This window comes from Anoplopoma fimbria, chromosome 3, assembly GCF_027596085.1.
Source record: "Anoplopoma fimbria isolate UVic2021 breed Golden Eagle Sablefish chromosome 3, Afim_UVic_2022, whole genome shotgun sequence".
NCBI lineage: Eukaryota > Metazoa > Chordata > Actinopteri > Perciformes > Anoplopomatidae > Anoplopoma > Anoplopoma fimbria.
The window spans coordinates 9657374-9678027 of record NC_072451.1 but is presented as its reverse complement, the minus strand read 5'-3'; the positions used below and the strand labels follow the sequence as shown (position 1 = coordinate 9678027).

Below are 20654 nucleotides of genomic sequence, written 5' to 3'. Positions count from 1 at the left end.
TTTATTTTTCAAACTACATTTTAGTCATTTTCCATCTACCATATTGCATGTCTGATATGGTCAGCATTAGCGTTTAATGACGTAAGTTCTGTTTGTCTTAGTCAAGGGAACAATAGGTCGATGAACATAATGTCGGCATCTTTTTCCTTAACGAAATCAACACTGGGAAGAAGGGGGGTTTTGTGCTCCCTCTCACGCAGCAGGTGATATTTTATGTGAATAAAGACAATTTTGGACATTTATTCAACATGTTTCTCTGTTTCTCTTTCTCTCTGTAGTTTGGGAACGAGGCTCAGCAGCTGGAGTGGGCCAAGAGAGAGAGCGAGCGAGCCGAGCGCGAGCGGCTGAAGAGGCTCAGGCAGCAGGAGCAGGAAGACCTGGAGCTGGCCATCGCCCTCAGCAAGGCCGAGATGTCCAACGCATGACCTGGAACCCAGACCGCACTTACACACACACACACACACACACACACACACACACACACACACACAGCGCATAGACAAGCTAACATGACTGACTATCTAAACATGCAGACACAAAGCAACTCACTGGACTAACTCTCCCAAGTGTTCATACAAACTGTGGTCCACACACATACACAGGACCTGCACCTCCACTATTTTACATTCCCCCCACGCGCAATGACTCAATGAATGGAACAGAAAGAACTTCCAGGCAAGTCTGGACACTGACCCTGCATTTAATATTAAAATCTCTCCTGATGACATGAAGAGACAGAGAACTGAAGGATGAAGGAGAAAGAGGGGCCTGATGGAAACAAACAGATGCACTGTGTTTATGCACTAAAGTGGCTGGACAGTGATGAGACGGATCCATTCACTTGGCCCCAGCAGACTATTGCTGACAGAACACCCTGACGGTTTGAATTTTTCAGCTTGTTGTTTTTCCTCCTCCAGCTTCTCTCACAATGTGGGCATATGGCTAATATCAGTAGCAGCTGTATGGAAAAATAACTATTTAGGGTGTTTTCTTAAAGGGATTTTATTTTTTCCTGACTTATGTAACACCGCATCCCGTAGCGTTTCCATACCGGCAACACAACTCAACACTAAACGCAGACACGGTTTATACCATCAGTAGCTTGATGATAAATCCGTGTTGCCCCTACATATATATCTATATATATATCTATATATATATATAGATATGTATAGATATGTAGGGGCAACACGGATGTGTTGCCGGTATGGAAACGCTACGGGATGCGGTGTTACATAAGTATTTGTTTCTAGAGAGAAGACTGGATTTGACGCGCCTCAATTTCTCTCTTTTCTCACATATTTTTTCTCTCAGGAAATTCTGTCACTAAGCCGGACTGAGTTGAGAAGTGAAGAGCTCCATGATTAGTATAGTTTTTTCACTTCCGCTGGAGGCTTAACATGCCCCCCTGCTTTGTGCTGAGATAGGCTAAACTCTGTACTGGATGTACAGAAATGATGATTGATTTTGATCTCATCATGACGCTGGTTGGGTTGAAGCATATTTCTCCAAATATCAGTTTTCCTTTTTATTTGATACTACACTGGGATCTACTATGAAAACTGGCCTCAAGTCCAGACGAGGCTGGATTACGACCAACTCCCAGGTTCACTGTGTGGCACTTAGAGGTTGGTCATTTATTTAATCGCACATTTGTTAAGGAATATGCACCTACCAATATACGCTGATATGATATGGGAGGCAATACTGAGCGTGACTATGTTCTTTTAAGGCCTCTATTATTTTCTATTATCTCTGCCAGGAGATAATGAGATTGTCCGTGAGTGAGTGTGTGCCCGCCTTTCTCTGAGTCTGTCCACATTTTACCTCGCATTCTGCTGCAGCAAACTGCATAATATTGTGGTCAGCAGATTATGGCTGCATGCTCAGGGACCTCTCGTGGTTGCAGTGACTCGGATTACTCATAATACCTTTTATTGCCAATTTGAACCTGCCGTTAATTAACTGTAGACTCCTGTAACGGGGCCCCAAGTGAGACATAGTGGGGAAACAGTTTTTCTGTTTTGGACGGTGTGTTTGGCTAACGACTAACGGAACTACCAGAACACATATTGCTGATTGCATCGCCGCAGCTAAGAGTTAACAAAACTAGACAATTGTGTGTTGTTGATTCATTCAATCAAACAATACAGCTGTGGTCGTCGCAGACACAACCCACGTAGATCCACGCTCAACTTAGTGCATCTTTCCGGTTCATATTGTGTTTACGTAGTGCATATTCCTAAATAAATGTGTTGTTATACAATTAACCACAAACTTGGGGGGGGGGGAAGCCTGCTTTTTGCCCTGAAGACCCCTAGTGGGTTAATCTGGGTCTCTAGTCCAGTACATATGCTTTTCTCTTTCAGGAGAGAGACTCCCTTCTCTGGCTCAGTGGGTCCTCCTGTGAGGGAAAAGGGAAAACTTTTAACCAACAATTTCAGTCATTTCACATAATGGGAGGAAAGAAAAAGCAACTGCATATATATATATATATAAAATACCTGATAAAGATCCATTACACTGTTTCCCTCTAATGTGACAAATCCCTGACGAATGAAATTAACAGCTTCAAATGTCAACATATTCTTTTGAGTGACAGAAACAAATTGTACAGATCTATTTTCTTTGTCTGTGAGTATGAGACTGTACTGTGTGGAGTTTGCTGTGACTACGCCGCAGTACTCCCCACCCCCACCCTCACCTCCACCTCTGTCCAGTGTATATATTATATTAACAGATCTAACTATGCTGTACTCTCGATCCCAATGCTGTGATGTCACACCACATTCAACACAGGAAAGACAAGATGAGGGAATCACTTTTTTTTTCTATGTTTGACCTTGTTTTCTTTTTAGAGATTGAGGATTTTTAACACAGTTTTTGCGAGCCGGATTATTATTTTGACGTGTTTTTGTTTTAAAAGAACATCCAAATGAAAAAATGTTTTGTCACTCCAGTGCTCCACAGACCGGTGAGCACAAGCTGCAGAGTGTTTTGGAAAGGTGTGAAAGTGGGTCTAATCAGGTGTCATTAGGCTGGGAATTGAAAACTATTTGCTATTTCAGATGTGTCATAGTTTGATGTTTCATCGTGGGCTTAGCCACTCACTCTGTTTTGCTCTGAGTTGTCCCTTTTACTTGAAGCGGTGACTCGTGTTTGAGTGAGACGGGCGGAAGTTAACTTTTAACCTAGAACAGATTCTGCTGTACTGAGTCACTGAAGACTTTCTGTCTCACTCAGAGCTCCTCCGTTGTAGCTTCAAATATCACGTTGTGTTTCATAAATATATATTTATGCCAGTCTGTATTGGTCCATGACCAGTCATATGCTTGCGTGCCCAGCAGTCGGACTCTGCTCAGAGCACTTACGTTATCCTAAACGTTAACTTTAAGGGATGACATATGGGATTTTTCATTTTTCATTACCATAACTTTTCAAACAAAGGGAGAAAGAGATCTTAGTTAAAGCATAGCTTGTTGAGATTGTTAGAGTACAATGTTGAGACCAGTTGTAACCACGAGCAGTAACTTGGTTTTAGGACCGTTGTAATACAGTGCTGGATGTCTTCTGATGGAACTCGAACATTTCAATCAGTTTATTTAAATTTTTAGGAATGGAAGAATTTTGAAATATAAACTCCCCTTAATGATTTCTAAAGGTGATAGCATTTTGTTGAATCCAACAGAAGTGCACTCAGTGCGAATATACTATTATTTTAGTCACTCGTCTTATTTAATATAGCTTCTCACCACCATTGGCAGCACTGAGCGTGCTGCCGCTGAGTAGATTCCTGCCGTATCCGCAGAATTACAGTTTGAATTGACTTTAAAGGACGTTAACCTCTTTCCTTTGCAGTTTTTTTCTTTATTCACCACCTGTCAACTTCATTGTATTTTGCCTTAAAGATGCAGTGTGTAGGATCTGGCGGCATCTAGCTGCAAGGTTGCAGATTGCAAACTAACTGAAACTTCTACTGCGTGCCAAGAATGTAACGCCAAAGCGTGAATGGCCCTATCTATATTGTCTGTTCTGGGCTACCTTAGAAACATGGCAGTCAGCTCCGTGAAGGAGATAAAAATACAGCTCATTCTTAGCTAGCTTTTCCCTTCTAAATGCTACACACTGTTCCTTTAAATTACGCTGAATTGATTGCCAGATGTTAGGCGGAGTTTGTAATTTCAATATTCTTCCCATAGCTAACTTAATGAATGTCTAATTGGGAATCAACTGTGATACGTAATACGATGGTCCTCAGGGCTAGGTTCTCTGTATAATGTTAACAAGCTGTATTTTTAATGGATCTCCGGGACAAACTAAGTCATTTTTAATCCAACAAGTGCATTGGGATGAAACATAATTTGTAACTACTTAGATATTATGTCAAATTAGTCTTGGTGTCGGGTCGAAGCAGCCTCCGAAGATGGCTTTGCACTGACTGGTACAACGAGATAACCCCACGATATTCAGTGTTACATTTACCTCTCCAGTCAGCACATTGAACAAGATGATGGAAGGTCAATAGTATGACTGAAATATCAAACAACTGGTTTTTTTGGGGGGGGGGGGTTAAATCCCTGAAATATGATACATGTGTTGAACTACCTTTCTGGGGGCTAAAAATGGTTATAATGTGAAATTACCCAAATTGGACAGAAATGTTAATGTGCAGCCACTGATTCTGCCAGATAGAAATGTGAACTGCCTCTGCCCTGCCATTTTTTGTCTTGTTTACATATCATGAATGTTTTCTTTGCTGTAGCTGTTACAGTGTGTGTACCCATAGGATAGCAGTGTCCCTGGATAGTGAGCTTCTCTAAGCTGTACACGGCTAACAACGCGGGTTTCAGAGGTCTAAACTTCACAACAGTGTGACGTGAAACTTGCACTGCAAAAAAAGAAGACTAATATTCAAAAGTGTCCCCTTAAAATTTGGTGTCTGTGGTCTTTTGGTCACAGATAAATGGCTCAGCTGCATTTTTGGGAGAAAAGAAATCTATAATGTAGAAAAGATCAGAGTGTCACAGTATGCAATGGTGCCCACTGCTCTGGGAGGAGATATAGGGCTATTCTGTGTCAACTGTGACATTCTGTGGTAGTGGCTATTTCTATATGCATCAACAGGCCCCGATGTGATATTCTCACATGGTATAAATAGCAACATCCAGGAAGCAGAGGGCTGCATAGAAAATGTGGCGGTCCTCATGTAAAAATGGCAAATGCTGCCTACCTTCTAGTAGCAAGGAACAATACTTGAATATTAGAAAACATACTATTAATTCAAGATGGACTTGCTGGCTTTTCTGGAGCTTTCAACCACAACTCACGTTTGTAAGTTCAAGAATTTATTTTTAATACTTTTGTTGTCAAACTACTGTTTCCAAGTTCAAGAGTGACCTCAATGCTCAACACTCACTGAGAACTAGTGCTGGATGTCATTTGGACCTTTTTGATTCTAGTGGCGATAAGATACCCGAGTCTCGGTATGAACACCAAAACATTACTCCAGACAAAAGACAAAGCTCTGAAATGGTAAATGTATGTACAAATGTAAATTTGTACTTTTTTATAATCAAAGAGTAAGTTACAATTTTACAAATCTGACCAGATATTTGATGCCAGCTCACGGTACTTTTATTCCACACTTGCACATTTCAGTTGGTACCAAACTATTGATACTTGACACTCAGCCCACCGCGAACTGTGACCCTCCATCTGTTCTTCATGTGTTATTTTTGTCCGACCTCCCTCTGACCTCAGCCCGTCTGCTGTGTACTGCTTAGAGTGGCAAATTCCAGACCGGTACTGTCATTTAAACTGTCGTCTGATACCTCCATTGTGCAATAGATGATGTTTATTTTTTATTGTTGTTTTTGTGTATCCTGTGAAACCAGTCTGATGATTTTTTTCTTTTCTTTTGATACGTAGCGTATGTTTTTATTATGATTATTTATGCACCAGGCAACGCCCACTCCTCTGCCCCCACTTTGTGGAGGAAGTTCCTGCTTTGATTGCAATCTACAAACCTTTCAGTTCAAAAAACTTTTTATCTATTTTGGGGAAAGAAAATGGTCATGCAATGTTCCTGACTCAATATGTTTGAATAACAGCAATTTTAGTGTTTAAGAAAATAAGTATTTATAGGATGACGGCTAAGGAAATGTAAAAATGTACAACTTAATTATTCCCCAGTTTTAATACTAATTTTTTTTTCTCTCTCCAAAGTGTGGAGATTTCCTTTAGGTCAATAATCCTTTGAATTCTGTCTGACTGATGCTTGATAGTAAGCAGCACAAACAGATTTTGATGGATTTGGTGGATTTTTTTTTCTGCCTTCAACTGCCCTTCCTCCAATGTAGGCGAACTACTCTGAGCTGTCTTTATCAAGATGCATACGATGTGTATACAGTGTGTATAGTATCATGTCTGTTATATTTGTCTTATAAAAAAGTGAAGATGAAGAAGAAAAAGTAAACTTGATGAGGAACCATTGGGAGGATTGCTTACAGTTACACTAATAGCTGTGGAGAGACCAGACGCTGGTTTGTTCTGAACAGTGATCCTCTCCACATGGTCTGTGCTGTTTACTAGAATAAAACATTTCAGTTAAATCAGAATGGACTGCTGCTTGATTTGTTACAGGTGACAAGTTTGAGACTGTAAGACCAGCAGGGCTCAACTTTAAAAGAGTGAAAGATTTTGAGTCAAGTACTTCTGTAATTCAATATTTCACTTCTATAAGTTGTGGGAGTCTCCAAAAGCATCATCAGGGTTATTTTTCTAATATTTGACAAAGCTACTTTCAGAGCAACTGTTTTCAGAAGATGGGTAACAACAGTGACCAGTAAACTATTTATGTAAAGTTGGTGGAGTGCCCCTTTTTAACAACCCTGTAGGACTTTTTAACTGTGACAGTACCAGGTATCAACCTCTGGGTCGGAAGACTGAAGCCAATGGTAAAGTGCATTAAAATCTCAGTAAACAGGCCAGAAGGGGGCGACTCCTCTGGTTGCTAAAAGAAGTCAGATTGTATAGAAGTCACTTGATTTATTTCCTCAGTAAACATTGTAAACATGAGTTTATGGTCTCAATCTCTAGTTTCAAGTCTTCTTCAATACAGCATGATGTTCATTTAGTAAATTATGGTCCATTTAGAGTCAAATAGACCATAAAGCAGGGTATGCTTTAGGGCGGGGCTACCCCGTGATTGACAGTTTGCACCCACTATGTTGTCCGGTCTTGTATTTGTCCCTGTTTTTGTCATACAACTTTAACAAAATGCCAAACTGGAGGCTTCAAAGTTGCAGTCCACAAAGATAAGATAAGATAAGATAAGATAATCCTTTATTAGTCCCGCAGCGGGGAAATTTGCAGGCTTACAGCAGCATAGAGTAAAGTGCACACAAGAGACATAGTAGAAGAAAGACAAGATAAAAATAAAAAAAACGTATTATAAATAAGCAATAAAAAAACAGTAGAAAATCAACAATAACTGAAATATTATATTTACAGACAGAACTAACTATTTTAACTATTATTGCACAGTGTAATGTATTGCACAGGTTTTTATTGTCATGTGTCATGTGGTCTGCTGGGAGCAGAGCTGGTTGTGCAACCTGACAGCAGCAGGAAGGAAGGACCTGCGGTACCTCTCCTTCACACACCGGGGGTGAAGCAGCCAATGAGGGATGTCACGGTGACTACCTGCACTTCTTAACTGTCGATTGACAATACTGACATGTCACAGGAGGAAAAGTACAGGTGTAACTAATCAAATGAATGATGGCTGAAGTAGTTAGTTTGTTTTTTTAGGATTTTATAGATTATACTTATGATGGCAAGTGTGTCCCACAGTTAAACTCTTTACTTTAGTAAGGTCCATACACTCCCCCCTGTATCTGTCATTCCAAGAAACTCTTAAAGCCTTTGCTCTGGACCAGTTCCCATTCCTGTTTTGTGCCACAAAGCAATCCGGTTCCCCTGCTTCATTCATGCCTTTTTTTCCAGCTCAGCATGTCTTTCTGGGTCTTAACTTGATCTTGACCACAGCCCTCAAGATAACTATGTCAAAATGACCACGCTGCTGGATTTCCAGTCCGTATTGCTGGACGCGCTGGAGCGAAAGGAGGCACGGGAGAACCAGAACCAGGACTTGACGGGGCAGACCGTCAGAACCCCTGCTGCAGTAAAATGAGAGGTTTTCTAAAAGGAATCTGGCGCTGGGGAACAATACCGCTTTTGTCCACAGGGTCTACCAAAATCAACACAAAATTAAAGTGCCTCATAGTAGCTTTAAATATAAATTTGTTTGTGCACATGCATCATTAAAGAACAGTATTAACTGGCATGAATAGGCGTCCATGTAGATGGTACTTAATCACCTAATATTAGGCACTGTCTTGATGTTCCTTGTGCTTACTGTGAGGACCCCCTCCAATCCACTTGGGGTCTCTGTCTTTGACCTGGCTGCTCTTTGTCTAGCAGGATCTGGGTCATCAGCTGATGAGCCACACCTGGTTCAGTCGTGGTTGTCCCTGTTATAAAAGCTCACCACCTTCTCACTGAGTTTTACTTTGCTGACATGGCTGCTGTTCTATTTGCTTCACACATCCACACATGCTTTCATTTCCAAAGTTATTGGTTAGTTTTTAAATGTGCTTTTTTTTTTTATTACTTTTAACTCCATTTTGCAACTTAACATTGTATTTATTTGTTCTCTGGCAGACTCCTTGCAGAAAGGGCCTTGCAAAGATCTCAAACACCACCTGCAGTAACAACTCCGTCGCTCCCAGACGGCCACAATGTGCAGTGAATTACGCTCAGCTACATTTTCAAGGATACAGCTGTGTAGTGTGAAATGAATGCTGTGCAAACACAGCGGCCATTTCTGGACATATTAGCTGAAACCCAAGCAATCTGCTATGTTAGCGAATGCTAACTGTCTCCGTATGGAATAACAGGAAATTCCTCGCTCGGTTTGTGTTTACCCTATGGTAATGGAGAGGAGGAAATGAAAAGCCTATTGGCTTTTAACCGGGAATGTGGGTCAGAGAGAATTAGAGGATAAATGTTGGTTTTCCCTCACAATAGTTCTGTATCTCTCTTCTGCTTCTATCCTCTGACCAGTGTGCTTTCACTTTTTCAGCCTCATCAGCACTGCTACAATTTCTTGCTCCATTATTTTCAACTTGAAAACACATAAATTGTGAAAGGGGAATTCCTGGAAGTAGTGGGATATCCCTTACTGCCTGAGGACCAGGAACATGCACGCACGACTGAAAGTAATGCCAGCTGTAGAGCAGTTAGTTAGCCTGTGTTTGTCATGAATCAGCCACCAGCAGTCATGTGAGCTCACATATTCAGTGAACTCATCCCCCAAAAAACCTCACAGCTGAACATGAGCTCAGGTGCTGCAGCGCTGGGTGTCAAAAAGGGGTGAATTTATTGTAGTTATCTTTTGGGTTGCAGTGTTTTGAGTTGCATGCATTACATCTTATGTTTGTTGTATCTCTGCCGGAAAGATCGTGCGATAGATCCCTTGCATCTCTGTGTCTATGAGTGAGTGTGCATCTCTTTGTTTTTCCATGGCTATTGTCGCATTCTGCTGCAGCAAACTGCATGATATTTTGTGTGCCCCATTTACTGCATTCATCAATGCTTGTTTTAAGTTTGAATGAAGTATGTTTTATGATGTCTTACAAGCCATTGGTGACTAGATGGAGGGTTAGCCAACTGTGAGTTGTATTTATTCACACCCATAATACACAAGTGGTGGTCTGCCACTCTGAGTGCACCTTTCTGGTGTGATATTGTAATGTTATGTAACACATTTTATTAATATTAATAACTTACGCACCTGTATTAACTGGGCAGTCTAGCAGCAATCTAACAGCAGCTTAAAATATAGTTAAAACCACGATGATACAAAATCATATTTCACCCAACAGACATTCAAAGCTTCATTCGTAAACTTCAATCAAATTACCCAATGCAAAAAATTGACATTCAATACAGCCTTAGTAAAAAGGCACGGAGAAACAAAACACTTTGCAAACAATCCCCCCCCCCCCCAAAAAAAAAAAAAAACTGCCAACTCGCACAGCACTAATATCATCACGTGACCATAGTGTTTGGGGAAATATGGAATAATTTTTCTTGACAAATGATGTCAAATCACGCAAGATTAAGATCACAGACCTCTTTAGCAAATATAACAAATCCCTATAGGTCCCCAAGTTAAAACTAGTCCTGTTATGTTTTGGAGAAACATTATGATAGGACTTGAAAGTGAAACGTAACAAGGCAACATAAGAACGGAAAACAAGACACTTCAAAACACTTTGGGGGCATGAACACTTGTCTCCTGGTTGAAAGTCCAGGGTTTGTTTGAGCCATCCCCAACCCTTCCCTCCCTGTGTGGGTTTTTTCGGTCTTTATTCCTGGAGAATTTTATCAGAGCGTCTAATAATGTGGTGGATAGTTTTAAATTTGAATTCACTATACAGACAATAATCTATATCGAACTAGACCATGGAGGTCATATAGTGTTTTCTGTACAGAAAACAAAATAAACCTTTTTACATTATTAACAAAGAAAGGTCTTAGTCTGTAGACAAATATTTTAATACAAATACTATCATTAAAAACACGTGTTTGTCAAAGGTTTTTCAGTTGTTAGTATAAGGTGACTTTACCTTTAATTTATACTCTCCTTGTACCTTTAAATGCTCAGCATGTTAACATTGTCCCGTGAGCTTGTTAGCATTCTGTCATTAGGATTTACCTCACAGAGCTGCTTGCATGGCTGCAGACTCTTGTTCTTTCTAACGTAGTCTAGCTTTTCTCTGCAAAGTCTGCGAAAATCCGATCTGGCTGTCCAAACAGAAATCAGCTGCCCAAATAGTCGATCTGTTTGAGTTGTGAGAAACATGCAAATCTGACTTGAAAAATATCTGATTTCATCTGAATCCCACTGTTTTTGTAACAAGAGTCTGAATAAAAACCTTTCCGTGGGCAGGCTGCATAAAACTAATTTATTTTCACACACACCAAAAGGTGTGTGTGTGTGTGTGTGTGTGTGTGTGTGTGTGTGTGTGTGTGTGTGTGTGTGTGTGTGTGTGTGTGTGTGTGTGTGTGTGTGTGTGTGTGTGTGTGTGTGTGTGTGTGTGTGTGTGTTGTGTGTGTGTGTGAGAGTGTGAGTGTGTTACAACCTACAGTATCAAGAAGAACCAGAACTGGCTGGAAGCAACACGTCTGTTAGCAATTTAAATGCAGAAAGAAACCAGTTTGTAAAGTGAGCTGAAACCAGACTAGATGGTGGGTATTCACCTGAAGTCACACACACACACACACACACACACACACACACACACACACACACAAATGCAACAGGAGGAAATCTTTCCTGACTTGAGCTGATTGAAAGCAGTTGGGATCGCAGCCTGGAGGACGTGTTTCGCTTGGAGGGAGGGACGTCATGAGAGCAGGATGGATATACTGACGGACAGTCAACGGATGCAAAAATGAAGGGGGTGTGTGTGTGTGGAATTACTCTTTCCATGTGTTCTGAGCTGCTTGCTTATTTCTGGCAATCAATATTCCGTTTCTTCATAGAGGTTTTTTGAAGTACAAATGAAAAGCTACATTTTTATTGCAATGTTTGGCGTTACTTTAAAGGATCTTCGCCTCAATTAAAGTACCAAAAAAAAGCTAGAGGACTCAGACGTCTTTTTGACGCCTCTCTGTCTGTACATAGGCAGATGTGCATGGGTGTTATTTAGAGACAAGGCTAGTTTTTGTTAGTTTTTTCTCCAAGTGTCTCGTGCTTTTGTGACCCGTCTTCTTCCATGTCCCCAGCTTGCCACTGTGTGCGTGTGTGCGTGTGTGTGAGTCCCGTCCTGCCGTCCACCTGGGCCCATTCCAACCTGCACACCTGCTGTCACTCGGCTCGTCACCTCTCTCTGCTCCTCACACATCTGTCAGCTGTCTCCTCATCAACTCCACAGCATATCCACTCCAGCTTTCCTCCCAATGGGCCAGGTCATTGTCTTCAAGTCTCTGCTACCAACAATAACCCATAACCCCCTTCTACTGAGATCTGCAGAGATGTTTACATGTGGAAGTTGAGGCTGTGTTTGTCTGACAACAGCACTACATCACAAATCATAGTCTACTTAATTCTTGAGACTTGTAAAAGAAAAACCTGATCTGTTATGTTAAGTAATGCATCCTAGTTCTGCACAATATAGCAACAGGTTTTAACTAATTTAGATTGGTATGCTGCAAGAAGGGTAATTTACACTTTACACAAAGTCAGTCTCATCCAACAGCCCTGAAACAAATAAATAATACCTTCATGAAGGAAGTTTAAGTCAAAAGTGTTTCTGGTGATTCAACTTTATGTTCATTTTAGGTAGTTTGGAACACTGATGTTGAATTATATATTTTGTTTTCCGGAGAGGTGTTTCTATCAATATCTATCTATATATCTACATATATATATTAATTTACCGACTTAACAAAACAAGACAATTCAGTGGATTTAAAATGTATCAAATGAAGTAATTCGCATACACAGATAATACTCTTTGTTTATTCAACTGCTAAAAATAAAATAAAAACTCATTTGAAAACAAAAACATTCTTTCAGTGTCATGTCCCTGGGTGCTTAATGAACTAGTTTAGCTGGGACGGACGCCATATACCTTCCCTCTGACTGTGTTCCCTCTACCCCCATTTCACTCCTTTCTCCCCCTAATGACCTCCAAACCCTCCTCCCCAACCATCTCAACCAGAGAGAAATGAGTAGATAAAACAGAAAAACCAAAATCCTACTGAACCTTACTGCATACTGATAAATTGCTGCTGTCAGTAGAGGTGTGAGGAGGCGTTCAGGGACTTGGATTCCAGCAGGTGTTTCCTGCTTCTCACAGTGGTGCTGCTGTCCCAGTAGATGGCATCCTCTTCCCATGAATAGAATTCCCACTTTTCTTCAGAAGGTGCCGGACACCAGTCGCTCTGTGAATCCATTCAGATAAGATTATTTTCAAACAGCTGATAAAGTTCCCTGATCCACTGAATTTAACTGGAAATGTTTTTACTGCAATCCTCCATGGTCTTTTGACCCCACCGACTGGAAAACACTGTTTATCTCCACATCTCTGGTATCAGTTTTGTCCACACACTTATGGTTTTATGAGTCTGTTATGTTGGAGTTGGGGAAGAATATGCTATTAAACACTCCAGAGGGGAGTTCCTCTGAGATAATCTGTTGCACAAGATCTTGTGAGCTCGTTTACAGCCTCTTGCCAACTGAAAATATTAGCATTGGATAGCGAGGTGGGTGGGAGAGTCAGTCATCGGGATAGGGAGGAATGCTGCAGGAATGTCACATGTTTGAGTTTTATCCCTCAGGTTTATAGACTCGAAGGCGGAGGTGAGCTTTTGGTGTGTCCGTCGCTGAACGTGTGCGAAACGGTTCACAGATCAAATAAAAGCCCATCGAACTGTTTTTGTGTGTCATTGAAGTGAGGGAGCGGGTTCTAGACATTCTATGAACTTCCATTGCGTTTGAATGGAGGCAGAAATATGAAAGACATCTGTCAAAACCTGGACATAAAAACTTTCTACATGCTGAGATACAATTGGAGTTAATGAGAAAAATGTTTTGGGGTGATTTAGATGAAACAAGTCTCTGAATACTAAATGCTTACAAGCGAGGCTTGTTTTTTTATTTAACCTTGACCAAAGGGACCACATCAGCTGACCATTACGCTGCTGGGAGAACGCTTCGCCGGGAAGAAAGCATGACAGGAGCCCCGGAGAGGACAGCTGGCTAGTTAGCTAGTTAGCTTGTCCCTCTCCAGAGCTGGCTAGATAGTTTTTGCCTCCAGAAAACTGCTAACTGTGACATAATCATGGCGTTGGTTGTAAAAAGGGTCTATTTAACAGCTTGTTCCAATGCTTCACTGATTAAAAGCACCTTTTCCTTGCAAATGGAAATGTTCTGGATGCCTTGTGCATTTTGCACTCCAAATTCAACCGGACATATTTAGTATCTTCAGAAACATTGGGGTCTCTGCTCGAGTTTAAAATAAGGTTTAGCCAGACAACAGGTCGTACCATCAGACCAGAGTGCACAGGAGTGTTTCGGAGCCGTCGTACACTGCCAGCTGCCAACATGTCCACCATCTGACCTCCCCTAGGTTTTGCTTCCCACGCTCTGCTGCAGCAGCCACCCTGTATACCCAGCAGAAAAAGTGAAATGAAAATGCTTGATTTCTCACTTGAGTAAATGTACTAATGATAGCAGCAGGGGGGTTCCTCTTTTCTCAGGGCTGGCATGGGGCCACCCTGGAGATGGCTCCGAGATGTGAGGCCTTTCACAACCCAAAAATAGACACTGCTGCACCAGTGCAAGTGTGAAACGGCGAGGTGGGGAAAGAGTTTCATGAGTTGTCAACACCAATGAACTACTCTTTGTACCTTCATGCTACTTATAATGGGTCAAACTCAATTTTAAAGGATCATTCAAGTTTATTATAATTTGATCTTTCCTGATTTTGACCATGATTTGTATCAGTTAAACATGAGTGATGTGATTGTTGTTATGCCAGATAGGAATGACAGCAAAAACTATGCATCAACTTGCTGAGTGGCCACATTATAGTGGAGGTGAAAAGTCAGCTGTTGATCAAACTCTCTATCTCCCCCCTCGATTGCCTCTGCATGGTCCGCTGGATGTCATTTTCATAGAAATGATTTCCATATTGAGGCTATCCTGATGTAACACAGCAGCGATCCAACCCACAGCCCCTGACATTATCTATTCATCCAAACACCTGCTTTCTAGGAGGGTGAAAAGAAAAAAACCTGCCAACTCGCAGGAATCAGTATGTTTTATGTCTTTCTTTGAAATATAAAAATGCACGTGGAATTAATAGATTGCTCAGCAGACAGGACAGTGTGCCACCATGAAACTCATTCTCTCAAACCGTGACTGTTCCAATAAAGACAGGATAGGACATCCTCCTTTGCATGCAGTGATGATAACATATTCTCTCCAGCGTTCATCCCCATGAGCGGCCTGACAACACTTTGTCCCAGTCAGGTCTTCTGGGTTGATTTGAGACAAGGTTTTCTCTTTTCCTTTCACCCCTCCATCCCTCCCACTCATTGCGGTTCGCCTGCATTGCCCCGATGCAGCCTCTATCTATATCGGGCCTCTGTAATTATGTCAATGTAATGTTTGTATTTATAGGCGGCTGCCACAGCGCTCTGGCAGCCACTTTGTCAGCCCAGCTGGGAAGCATTGGTCTAGGGGCGCTGGATGGAAGCAGCTTCTGAGGATGGCCTACCTGATGCTAACCCTCTAAACCATTATTTTATAAACACACCACAAAATTGAGCCCAACCTGTTGGTGTATGTGGAATTTTCAAATTAACTTAAATTTAAAAAACTATTTTTTATTGCAATACGGTCAAGTTTTGTTCAAATTTTTGTCTTTTTTTCTACATACTTTCGAAGGCATGTAAAATTATTCAAGTGAAAACTATCATACAGGATAGAATCATTTGTAAGTTGATGTGGACACAAGCAGTAGTAGACATAGCTTTGTTTTAGGCTTGCTACTCATTACAGAGAGGCAGACCCCCGTATTAGAATGCATCACAGTTCAACCAGCGTTATGGTCCATTCTCAGATGTGTTAATAGTTTTTAATCTTGAAAGAGAAGAGGAAAAGAAAACTCATCTTGTGACCGCTAGGTTTTGTCTTTAGGGGGTCCAGACCTCCAGGCTGGGAACCACTGTTTTCAGGGAAATCTGTGCTTTGTGTAGCCTTCATTCACATAAAAACCACGTTTTATATCATCTTTGACAATCACACTCAGGACTCAGAAATCATGTTCATTTAGTTTAATATGTACATTAAAATAAACTATTTACATTATATATAAAAAAAGATTCAATTTACAAGGCAGTACATTTCTTCAAGACACAAACAAAGAAGTCTTTTTGGGTTTGTATTTTTTGCTAAAGACTGGGTAGCCCTTTGTCAATCAGGTGGCGCTGAGATGGCATCGCACTTCTGTGAGACTTCCTACTGACTCACAGACGTGACGTCCTATTCAAGCCTTCAGGGAGGACAGAATGAACGGCAGTTTCAGAACAAAACATTGTCTCAAAGCTCATCTCACGCGCACCTATACACTCACGATATAACACACAGGATCAGACTTTGATTGTCTTATTTAGCCAGTGGAGAATATGGCACTCGTAAGGATGTATAATAACGTGTTATAAAAGGCACTATAGGTGAAGGTACAAAGATATAAATCAATGTTCTTCTAAAAGGATTGTCTGCTTCCAGTTGTTTCAGTGGCACATGTGCCTGACATGTTCAGTGGAATGTTCCTTTAATTTGTTGTATCTATAAACAGCATTCCATTCAAAAAAAAAAGTAGTACCAGCTACATAAAAAAATTGAACAGAATTAATCTGTTTCTGTCATATCTGGCTGTATTTCCTCGTTGATTTGTGGTTTGTTTGTCTCAAAAAAACCCAAACATTTAAATAAATCTTTTTGCAAAATATAATTTCAGAGCATCTCATCTCGATGCTCCTTTTGTCCCAATAAAAAAATCACTATAATATTCCTATAGGTATTACAGTTTAGTCATCGTGCTGTATGGCAGTTTATGCTGTCGTGGTATCACTATAGTTGAGGTCTATACACAGCATCCGTCTATAACTCATCATAGGAGTATTATAGCTCTTTGAATCGGGTCCATGCGGTGCATAGCAGTCCTTGTCCTTCCTCACATGTGCCTCTTCATGTGCAGGGCGAGGTGGTCGGACCGGGAGAAGGCGCGCTCACACAAGTGACACTGGAACGGCCGGTGTCCGGTGTGCTTCCGGAAGTGACGCGTGAGCTCGTCGGAACGGGCGAACTTCCAGCCGCAGCCCTCCCAGCTGCAGTGGTACGGTTTCTCTCCTGTGGACAACAACAGCAACAACAGCCGTGAGTGACGTCACAGTTTATTTTCGTGTGCACGTGTCTTATGTGATGTTTTCCTGAATTCTTTGTGTATTAAATAGTGTCAATAAAACGAACAGAAGATCGGTTAAAAAAAATATAATAATAATAATAATAATAATAATAATAATAATAATAAATAAATACAATAAAAAAAAAAAAAAATGTCAATCGTCCGCTACATTCAACGTGCTGCTCTTACCTGTGTGCGTCCTGTGATGCGCCTTCAGGTGGGAGCTCTTGGTGTAGGTCTTCCCACAGCCGGCGAACGTGCAGGTGTGCGACGCCGTCCGTTTCCTCGGCCAGGACCGGCGTCCCCTCTTCGGCTTGGCATCCATCATATCCAGCGGTGAGGACGGCGGGGTGAGCAGGACCCGCTGGCCGGCCACCGGCTGCTGCTGCTGCTGCTGCTGCTGCATGCCCATGGCCGCGTCCTCCCCGAACATGCCGGGGAACTGGTGGTGGTGGTGGTGGTGGTGGCTGTGTTGCGCCATGGGGAAAGGTATCTGCACCCCAGCGTGACCGTGAGGGAACCCCCCTGACGCGCAGCGTTGTTGCCCGTGGTGGAAGCTCTGCGGGAACGTCAGCGAGGCGGAGTTGCACATCTGGGGCTGGTGGCACTCGGAGCTCATCAGGTCGTCCGGACTCAAAGGCGGCGTCATGCTGCCCAGCGCGGTCTGCGGGGAATTGGCCAGCCGCGGCTGCTGCTCGTACGACATCATGCACGAGACGCTGCCCTCGTGCTTGACTTTGGCGCAGCTCTGCGGCACCAGACCCATGACGGGTCCGTAAGTGTCCATGGAGGCGGGCTCCACTTTAATGTTCGGATGCTCGGGGAATAAATCCTGAGTGGTCGGGAAAGGCGCGGAGCTGATCAGGAACCTCCCGTGGATGCTGGGGCCGCTCCCGGGGAGGAAGCTGGCATCCACGTCAGAGCGAAGGAGTTCTGCCATCAGGCTGTTGTAGGGCGGCGGAGGGCTGCTCATGTCTGGGACAGAGGTGTAGTTGGCCGGCTGCTGGGGCATCCCGGTGTGCTGCTGCTGCTGCTGCTGCTGCTGCTGCCCTGGCTGCTGGTGATACACGGACACCCCGGACTCCTGGAGCCGATAGGACTCTGCCCCCGTCCCCGCGGCCGGCGCGCTGTCGGTGACGGTGGTGTTAGCGAGAATAAACTCAAGATCCAAGAACTTATCCAGTTCCTCTTCGTCTTTCCTGCCGAGGCAGCTGCTGTCCATGTTGAGCGCAACGCCGCTCATGTCACACTTCCACCTCTGGAGCAAAGAGTAAAGAGAATAATTAGTTTGTTTCCAAATTTACAACATAACTTCCCCCCCACCCCCCACACACACCTTCAGACAGGTCATTCACCTCGATAAAGTTGCTCGAAAAAAAGCCAACCAAGTGCAGAGGGAAAAGGCTGAATAATACCAAGACACAGTATAAAAACATATTTTCATTTAACTTTGTAGTGCCTGGAAACTTAAGCATAATTCTAAACTTTTAAAAAAAGTTTCAAAAACCATCAAATATCGTGTATGATTTCTGATATGACAGACTGAAAAAAAGGGACTAAGTTCTGTGACTGAAATATATAGAAAAAGCGCAACTTACATCTTCCCAACATTTCTCCTTGTGGTTGGCAAATGTAGAGATTGATGGTAAAATGGTCCCATTCAAGGCCATTTCCATGCGTTGTTAAACCAAAAAGTTTAAAAAGTCCTTAAATAATGAGAAAATGCACTTTCTCTGTTTTTAAAGTAAATCACCAGTCCGAGTCCGATGAGTCTCCAGAAGAAGAAGAAGAAGAAAAAAAAAAAGGCTTCAGAGCGCGTTGCTTCTTCTGCGGTCCGATGAGCTGCTGCTCTCTTCACTCATGTGCAAGCTGTGCCGTCTGGAGGGAGCAGCTTTTTCTTATAAATATTCTTCACAGCACAAGTCGGACCAATGCGAGGCCGCGGGAAGGAAGAGCGTCCAGGATGGGGAAGCTGCGCAACCGGCCAAGCCCCCTAAATTTAGCCACGGTATAAAAGTCCGCGTTTCCCTGCGAGTCAGGCACAGAGAGGTGGCGAGAGAGTCGGAGGAGGAGGAGGAGGAGGAGGAGGAGGACTGAGGCGGAATGCTCTCTCTGCTCCGCTGCGGGCAGCTACTTAACCTCCTGAGGGAAGAACCCGCCCTCCTCCAGCAAACCTGGCCAACAACTGGCAGGGCAGAGAGAACGAGACCGCCCCTAGACCGTGCACCGCTAAAAGAATAATAAGCAATTAACAAGTTGTTGTCAAAAAGAGTAACAGAAAAACCCAGACACTAAAGCAGGCACACAGGGTTTTTTTTTCCACAGAGAGCAACGCCACAGGTGCCATGCGTAATGTGCGCATCTGGGGACGGTGCGCTCTTACGCGCACAAAGAATGAGGCAATGGTCATGTTCCAAAACGGTTTGCTTCTCTCTGTATCTGTTCACTTTGTCCCCCCCAAATATATATATATATCTTTCTTAAATTTTGACAAATATATTTGTCAGAGAGAGGGGGAGCGTGTTTCTGTCAGAACATGAGCAGAAAGAGAGAGACTCTATGCGCACCAAGAACTCCTCGCTTCTTCCCCGTCATGCCCGAAGCAGCACGGGGGGGGGGGGGAAGTGCTGCAGGCTTCCGCCACTAGGCGCCAGCTACACCACGGCTCTTCTCCCTCTTCTTCACAGCGCTTCACAGGGAAGCATCAATCAGGCGATAACATTATAAAAAGGCATTACATCCATTCATTAATATGTAATCTGACAGCACGGAACTTGTGAACAGTGAGAGTTGCTGGTTCCAATCTGAACACGGGGGGACTGTTACTGCGCCCATTGGCCAATGAAAAGGGGCTCTGGCACAAAAATATCAAACCATCAGAGTTTTGACTGCACATTTGAGATTTCATTGTGTCTGTTTGTGATTGTCCCAGTAGTGGAATAAGTGTTCACATCCAATCAAAAGATGTATCAGCACAATGTAAAAACACTCTATTGCAGGTAGAACTGCACACTGAAAATGTCAATGAATGTATAAAACAAGCAGAAATACAAACAAACAGACCTTCATGTGTCACATAGGTTTTTGAAATCTTAATCTACAGCGTAAATAATAATAACTGCACAGCTGTCGAAATAAGGTGGCAGAAAAAAACATATTGGACACCATCACCCAGGTACTGTTGACTTATTTTGTGTTCTATATGAGAACAGGAACCCAGTTTGTTTTTTGCTGCTCATTCTGATTCTCTCCCCATAACTGTAATAACCAGCTAGGGTCCCATGGAAACAGAGCTGAGGGGCCGACCTCTATACCTGTGGTAAGTTTTGTCATAAGATATACAGCATGTACATTTGGACGCAGTTGGAAAAATAGGTAATAATTCAGGCCCGATGCTGTATTAGTATTTGTTAATTTTTTCTTGCTGTATTTATTTTTAGTTTGATCGTTGAATTAAGAGAAGAAACCCTAGGTCATATCATATTTAAATATGATATGACCTATCAAAAATGTGCTAATTTGCATATCATTCCAGAACAGACAGTGTTTCTCAGTTGGCAGCAGACATGAACATACTGTACTTTTACATTGTTTCGCTCACTGGCG

General features: G+C 42.5%; 2 protein-coding genes across 2 annotated transcripts in view; one reads left to right on the top strand and one right to left on the bottom strand.

Annotated features, from left to right (window-relative positions):
* The window catches only part of LOC129088784 (epidermal growth factor receptor substrate 15-like 1), a 37047-nt gene extending 36117 nt beyond the window's left edge, over positions 1–930 (top strand). The window contains 1 exon segment of the mRNA XM_054596016.1: positions 279–930. Coding sequence (XP_054451991.1) covers positions 279–425 — 147 coding nt within the window. The 3' untranslated portion in view covers positions 426–930.
* Positions 931–15906: 14976 nt separating this feature from the next.
* LOC129116380 (Krueppel-like factor 2) lies at positions 15907–19138 on the bottom strand. The gene is made up of 3 exons (XM_054627297.1): positions 18647–19138; positions 17238–18306; positions 15907–16993 (listed from the first exon to the last, which is right to left on the bottom strand). Exons 1-3 carry the CDS (start codon positions 18722–18724, stop codon positions 16818–16820), a joined length of 1323 nt encoding a protein of 440 aa, XP_054483272.1. The 5' UTR covers positions 18725–19138; the 3' UTR covers positions 15907–16817.
* Positions 19139–20654: the final 1516 nt, after the last annotated feature.